The sequence below is a fragment of the Seriola dumerili genome, unplaced genomic scaffold (genome assembly GCF_002260705.1).
Source record: "Seriola dumerili isolate Sdu_G_001 unplaced genomic scaffold, Sdu_1.0 BDQW01000432.1, whole genome shotgun sequence".
Taxonomy (NCBI): domain Eukaryota; kingdom Metazoa; phylum Chordata; class Actinopteri; order Carangiformes; family Carangidae; genus Seriola; species Seriola dumerili.
In genome coordinates, this window is record NW_019174687.1 from 2919391 (window position 1) to 2927479 (window position 8089).

Genomic DNA, 8089 nt, shown 5'->3' on the forward strand with positions numbered 1-8089 from the left:
CAGTCAGACGATCAGGCGGGCTGGAGACGAGCCAACAGCTGATCCAGTGTGATGGATGTTTACAGTGAATAGCTGTAATTTTACTGCTCATCTTCTTTCTCTCTCACAGAGAAGTTTGATCTGTTTCTTGACCCGTCAGGCTTCGTCAACTCATCTACTCATGATCAACCATTCACTCAGAAAATAGTAAAAAAAAAAATGCTTATCACAGTTTCCCATAGCACCAGATGACTTCTTCAAACAACTAACCAACAGGCCCGAAACTCCAAAGCTTTCATGTAACTGTCACAAGTGACAAAGAAAAGCTGCAAATTCTCACATTTCAGACACTAGAACCAACATCTCTACTCGATGACTCAAACAATTAATCAAAACAGTTGCCTTCTGTTTATTAATATCACTGTGTTCCCAGATCTCACCTCTTAACTTTGTCCATCATGAAGACGAGTCCTACAACCTCTGTGTTACGTCCTCCAGTCTGCTCATAATTAACTGACCCGGTGATCTTGTCCCTCAGGACTGATCTGATTATTGTTGTTTACAAAAGAAAAAAAAATGCTGTGTTCACCGTCCAACCCCTGACCCCCACCCTTCTCCCCCGCCCCCCTCTGACCCTCTGCAGACTGCAAACTTTACAATAAATGATTTTATCAATATTGCACCTTCTGCAGTTACATCAGTCTGCAGCTTTCTCATTACAACCCGCTCTCTGTCTGATAAGAAGGTCTGCTCCTCTGTTGACTGTTCACAGACCTCATTATCTGTGAGATATGATGACCAGCGGGCCTTTGCCTTGGGTGACCTATTACAGGGAGCCATTTTGGACTTCCTAACCAGGGAAGGTGTGAGGAGAAGAGCCCTGGACTAACGACTTCATCCATCTCGCATAGGGAAGTGCTGACCATCAGGTTTACCACGATAAGTGTCAGAGCTAAATATAGACCGGGCTCCGAGATGTCGTAAATCTCCTCATCATTAACATAATTTACATACATTTAACTTCCTTATATTTTTTTCCCTATCAGCCAAACCTTTGGTGAAACTTTTCAATTTCAAAAACAAAATATTTTACAACATTTTTTTATAGAGTGTCCTAAAACCTGGAATTCATTAGCATTTTAACACTTCCCGTTCCCTCGTAGTACTTTTCGGGTTGTCCTTCTGTCTGTCCGTCTAATGACCTGGGCTCAAGGATGAATTTATTAGATTTTGGTGGCTAAAGGTTAATGGTCAAGATCAGTGTGACCTCAGAAAACACTTCTTAGCCATAAGTCAAGACTTCACAGCAATTATGACAAAATTTCACACAAATGGTTCATATTTTCTCTGACTATGGATAAACAGGGATGTAACCTGAAACTAGTCTGAGGGGAGGAGGCAGACAAACACCAGGAGGTGATTCTGGTTTGAATGGGTTTGGTTAGATGGCTCAAATAAGGTCTGTGGTTAAAACAAGCTCAATACATTTTCACCTTTTATTCTACAACATAAAACACGTCAACCCGAATAAAAGCTTAAAGAAATCAGGACAGGTATTTGCTGAGGTATTTTATGTTGTAGAGTAAAATGTGAAAATGTCTTGAGCTTTTGTTAACCACAGACCTTATTTCAGTCAACCCAGAGGCTTTAGGTACAGGGGACTGGAAATGCTAAAATGCTAACTAATGTCCAGGTTTTAGGTCTCATTCCTGTAGCACTCTCTTGAGCCCACATGCAAAAAGCAGATTCAGTACTGATATAGATTTGAATCGCCAATTTACATACATTTTAAATACATTTCTTTCTTTTGCTTCTGACTCTCAGATGGAAATCCAAAAGTACACGTCGTCATAGCAGCAGGGTGGAGCTTCAGCTGATAAACAGGAAGCAGTTCCGTATCATGACATCAACCTCTTCATCTCTCCATCAGTGCTAAACATGACATCAACCTTTCCTGAGTCCATGTGACTTGTTTAGTCTGGTTCTTATCTCAATGTGAGCAGATGGGATTAAGATCAGACCTGTGGCATCATGTCACATCCACTCCAACCCCGATCCTCTGTGGATCGGTGGCTGCAGACACTGAACAGAAGCTGCTGATGTTGTTACAGCAGCTGATTACATATTCAATTACATCCCCATCACTGAACCGAGAGTGATAACCCTACAGGGGCTTAGTCACAGTTATCAGATATCCACGAGGCCTGCTCTTGCATTAGAAGTGAGTTCACTTCTTTATATTCTACAGGTAAAAACATGATAGTTGCAGAGTGGGCGGAGTTGTTTCAGGTGCCTGGTTTTCTCTATAGACAGTGTTAGGTATCTGACAGCTGGAGAACTTCTACACATGCATCACCCAGGTCGAACCATCAGCTAAGAAGATGAACAAGTGTGTTAGAAAATAACTGGTTCTTTCATTAAAAGACAAAAGGTACAAGACTGTGGACATAGAAACTGAGGCTCAGCTGAGGTCAACTGCAACTCCCAAGATACATTTCAAAAAGAAACATCCAGTCACAGATATTAAGATTCTGGTATTCTGGCATCTAAAAACTGATATGAAAACAGCTTTTTACAGTCGGCAGCTTTAACTGATTCACCTTCACATTCCTGGTCAGTGTTGGATGAATTTGGCAAACAACAACAAACTGTTTTGAGTTTGCTACTATTCTAATTTACATCCCTGACTGGGTTGTTGAAGAGAGGCTCGTGTGTATTGTAGTATTTAGAGCTTCTAACCCACTCAAACTGACGGAAAAAGAATGATTTCTCAGAAACGAAGTTGAAATAATTAAACCTGGTGGATTTAACAGCTGCTGGATTCTTAAACAATCTAGACGACCTGTGAACATTTTTGGTATTTTCTAGTTTATATTTCCAGTATTTTAGGCACAGTATTGGCACTGAATTAAACCACCTTTAGATCCAATAAATAAAGTAATGGTTTATTTACTGGGAAATCAAATATTTCTTGATTTTACATGCCTGTAATGACCTAATAATTAATAATAACTACTCTCCTCTAAAGGACCACTGTATGGAATCTGGTTCTACTTACAGGGAACATTGAGAGAAAAGTTCTGAGACCGTTATTTAATCAGTTTTGTGAAACTTTAAGCAAAAAGTCTCTCAATTTGAGGATTTGCTTGTATATCACAGAGCTCAGCGTGTACAGTATACGTCCTCTGGTGCTTTATTGCTCTCTCACTAACCAAGTAGCAGAATGCAGAGTGATGAAGAGGCTCCTCCTCCTCCTCCTGCTCCCTGCTGCTGTTTATTGTCGGCTGCTGCACGCTAGACTGACGCTACTCAACGAATATTAAAGGAGGCGTCATTGGCATTAAAATTATTATTGTGGAAAGGTGAAAGGTCACAGCCTGTTTGTGCTGTTGCAATAATTAATTAGGCAATTAAAATAAACATTGATGTATTTTTAATTACAGTTTGAGTAATGAAGTAAATGTCACATGTCAGATACAGAGGAAGCTGTGGAACATAACTAGCATGACTATTTTCTTCATGCTTCTTTATTCAGCACTTTTTACTCCACTACATTTATCTGTCATATTGAGTTTTCCACTTACTTGCAGGTGAATAATTTACTTGGATACAGACGATCGTAGACACTACAATTTACAGATGTTCCCTGAATGCCTCACAGGTAGGCAATAGGTGAATGCTGGGTACAGTACACAGTACAAGGGGTGTTTGGGGCAGCAGCAGTGGACTGTATAGTGTCGTTATGGGAGGTTTAAAGGGGTTTATAGTTGTCTTTGCAAAATATTTCAATATGAGAGGCCATCAGGGGCCACTTCTACCCTTTGAGGCCCCAAGCGTTTGTCTGGTTTGCCTCTCCTGACAATGTGCCCCTGATTTCCACATATATAGTACAATAGTACAGTGAAGCTCTTCCAATATCACTTTTTGTTTTCTTTTTAGAAGACAGTGGAACAAACATTTTGCCTCATAAAGTATTATAATTTAATCTACTTATTTCATTTAATGTAATTTAATTAATTCATTGATTAATTCCCATGAAGTCCACTATCTTACTAACTGCACATACTAGTGACAAACTAACTTTTTTGACCTCAGTGATCTAACTTCTAAAAACCAGTGAATTCAGTGTCGTCATCATATTCCATCATTAGATAATATCCTATAAATAAACATGGGATAACATCATAACAATAATGTGTGTTTGTACATCTGACCAACAACAAGCTGAGAGCTTCATTCTCATCATATAAAATCACTTTACATGACATTTCCTGAACTTGATTTACACTTTGATGCCAACTACCTCAGTCATATACCACGATTTTTCTAATATGTTATTATACCTGAAGTGAAGAGTGTTTTTTACAGTCTATTTCTCAGACCTGTAGGAGTGACAGTAAAGTACCAGGTTCAAAGTAAAACAGCTGCTGTCTGAGTGTGAGCAATAAGACACATTTATCAAGTGACTTCCTTGTTCTTACAGTCACCGTCAAGAGTCAAAAGAAGTTTGATGAAAACATTTTCATCCTTAAGATTGTGAATAAGAGGGGGGGGGGGATTTCTACCTTTATCTTTCAGATCTTTTATTTTGAAAAATGAATCACGTGTTCATCAGGGGATTTCGATCTCTCAGTGGTTCAGATGCACACACACACACACACACACACACACACACACACATTTAGTAATCAGACCAGGTCCCCAGAGATGATTTTACAATCATTTTCTGCTCACAGCAGTTTAAACATTATAAACGGATTCATTGTAAATGGACTGATCGCTCATTGTTGTCGTACAGAAGTGATGAGTTCGGAGGACGAGAGGAATCAATTTGCTTTAATGGTTACAGATTGTTGGAGCATCATCTCCCTGGAGATGAGTTTATAGACGCTCTTTTCTCCAGGTCACATTGAACACAGCTGCGGACCACGTTTGTATCAAGTTTTAATATTAAAGAATTAAGTGAGATCTTTTGACTGGGCTCTTCTTATAAATCTGTTTTGGTCATTTTCAGTAGTCATGTGATTTAAAGGTAAAAAATGTAACCTTGTAAATGTAAATGTTTTTTTTCTAAAAAGTTTTTTTATGATGTAAAAGATCTCAAATTGTCAAATGTTAAATAATGAAACACAAGCAGCTGGACAAGAACGTTGTCTAATTAAAATCCGATCTAAAACCTATCAACGTAAAAAAGTATAAATTAAAATAAGGAAGTATCTGATCAGAGAATTAGTAAACCAGATTATTTATCTGATTCTTTGATGCTACAGATAAATTTACTCAGTACGCAGTGATCTAGTAAAAGTTTGAACACGAACTAAGATCACGTTTCTTTCTGACGTGTTCTCATAACATCTGAATGTATCTCTTTGTTTATTAGAGCATCCCGCTATCTGCAGGTACGAGGCCTCAGGTGATATAGCACATAAACTGGAACGCTCGTATACACAGACATATTTATAGTGTGGGGGGGGTTTAACTGCACATCCTGCACCGCTCTGCCTTCGTAACATATATCACTTATACATCAGGTCCCATATTGACCTGGTACAGTCACATTAAATCTGGAAAACTGTGGCATCTGGCGCCAACATTAGCAGATGACAGCAGATTTACTGACCCTGTGCTCAACCTTAGCGTCACTCTGATGATGAGCAACTGCTGGTTAAATTCAATTAGAAGAGAAGTGACTATAAGCAGAGTAAATATTCCTGTGTGGAGATACAGAGGTACATACAGGTAGTCTGTGGATTTGCAAACAGATTTCTAGTTTTTATACCAAAGCTACTGAAACAACCTGCAACATACAACAATCATACACCAAGAACCAGAACTCAAGATTACCTGCCAGTCATACCACGGACCAGTGGTTCCCAGCCAAGCAGCAACCTCCTGAAACATAAAGCCGACACTAAAGTGCTGAAAAAAAAGGCAGTTCCTTTAATGACCACTAGAACTCATTCTGCTGCCACCACTGACACATGACGCACCCAGTGTTCTTCCCGGCCCTGGGCCACACTGGATGAGTGAGTGGTGTGAGCGTAGTAGTTTCTGACTCTGTCTTTCTGTCAAGGCTGAATCTGAATATGACACAAACATTAAAAATATAAATATCTAAAATCTATAAATTATTTTTTTTTGACCATTTTAGTAGCTGCATGTGGAGACAGAAACATTTTACTGACGTCTTCTGTCAAAAATAAATCAGAAATTAATTTTTAATGAGGAGAAATCCAACATTCCAGTAGCCTGTAAACTCAATGTAGAGAGATAGAGCTGCAGCAGCAGAGGAGTAACTGGTGTGAACACACACGCGTTATTCTCCGCAGCAGCTCAGCGATGTCAGCCGCCACGCTCACGCCACACACACACAGAGTGACCCCAGCATAATGCACATGTTGGATTCATCACTGTGCTCATGTGTGTGCTGTACGAGCATGAAACACAACACAACTCTGCTACTGAAAACCTCAACAAGGAACCAGCAGACTGAGGCTTAAACTGACCAGAATTTTAACGTTGATTAAAATGAATTCAAATGTTAATGTCATTTGTCCTCACATAGACATGGTCACTTATTTACCTCTGATGTCTTTCATTCGCTCACTCTGCAGGAGAAATAACCTTCCTGAGCGACTGGAGGTTGACCACAGCAAGCACATGGCCCTGGACCTCGCCAACATCGTGCCACGCCAGAGCACCAACGAAGGCCCGCTGGAAGCATCCAGAACGGCTCCACCTGCCTCCTCAGGCCACGGCAGCTCCTCTGAAGGGTTCGTGGACGACCCCGATGTCCCCCCACTCATATAAGACTGAGAAATAATGTTTAGGACAGAGGTGTCTGTTCTCTGTCGCTAGTAGCGTGAACGCTTTGAAACTCCTGATACTGCAGGTAGGAAAAGATCCTGAGCCAGACTCAGTGTTAAGAAGCAGTAAGGCTTTTTCAATGAGCTGGAGCTTTATTTAACTTTGTGTTTCCTGTCCCAGTTTACTGAAAGAGTCATTAAAGCTACAAGACACTGACAACATTTGCTAACATTTAGCTTCTGCTAATTTCTGACACCATCATCTTATATCCTGAAAATAAAGGAAATGGTGTAAATATCAATGTTACATTCTGATACATGTACATGTTCATCTAATGTTGAAAACCCAATATCATTTTTACATGTTTTGATATTTTTTTTTATCCTTAACAGCAGCCAAAGTTTTGCATTCCAAACAATAAGTGAGTTTTTTTTTTTATTAAATGAAAAATAGTAAACATGGAGGATTTTTATTAATTGAATTCTCCTTTCAGTTTCAGTGTTTGATGTTATGGACACATTTCACTTGTTACAGAAAAATATTTGATATCCATCCCTGAGTAGCTGAAAGATCTGATCCTTCTTTGGAAATGCCCTGAAAATGTTTGAGGGTGAACATCTTCAATATGAAATGAAAACAACATATTCTGATCCTATGACTGTAAATAAAGATGGACGTTGACTCCGTCATGTAACCCACAGGTTTCTTAAGAGTGGTTTTGAAGCTCAGAGTGAGCCTTGAACTCCCAGCTCATCCAAAAATGGGCAAACAGGTGGGGCGTGTGAGGAGACGTTGAGACTTCGGTGACACCGGTTTATGGCGAGCATATGCTCAGCCACCTGTCACTCAAAGGCCATGGCCTCAATTATACACAACTTTAAGCCTTAATAAAAATAAAATAAAACAGGTGAGTTATATAAACAGTTGTCATGAAGGAGGAAATTAGCTTTAAAGACCAAAACTGTTTTTGTACCAGGCTGTAAACATGTTTATTTCTGCTGTAAAGTTGGACATTTTAACATGGGAGTCTATGGGGACTGACTCACTGTTGGAGCCAGACTCTAGTGGCAAATAGAGGAACTGCAGGTTATGGCACTTCCATGTTGGCTTCAGTTTTCAGCCCTGGATGTTGATGCTTGATTCTGAGCTACATCTTTGATCGCAGCAGTGGAAGGTCCTATGATCATTTCAGCCAGTTAAACCCTGATGGTCCTTTTCAACAGTAAAAAAAAAAAAAAAAAACTTCATGGAAAGCTTCATGGAAAAGTTGTTTTTCTTTTACTTTTGACAGATGTTTGCTTCT

At 39.5% G+C, this 8089-nt stretch overlaps 1 protein-coding gene across 1 annotated transcript in view; it reads left to right on the forward strand.

The window, feature by feature from the left end:
- Positions 1-6789, forward strand: part of lrrc6 (leucine rich repeat containing 6) — a 43174-nt gene extending 36385 nt beyond the window's left edge. The window contains exon 13 of the mRNA XM_022761744.1: positions 6594-6789. Coding sequence (XP_022617465.1) covers positions 6594-6789 — 196 coding nt within the window. The remainder of the gene's footprint in view (positions 1-6593) is intronic.
- The last annotated feature ends 1300 nt before the right edge of the window (positions 6790-8089 follow it).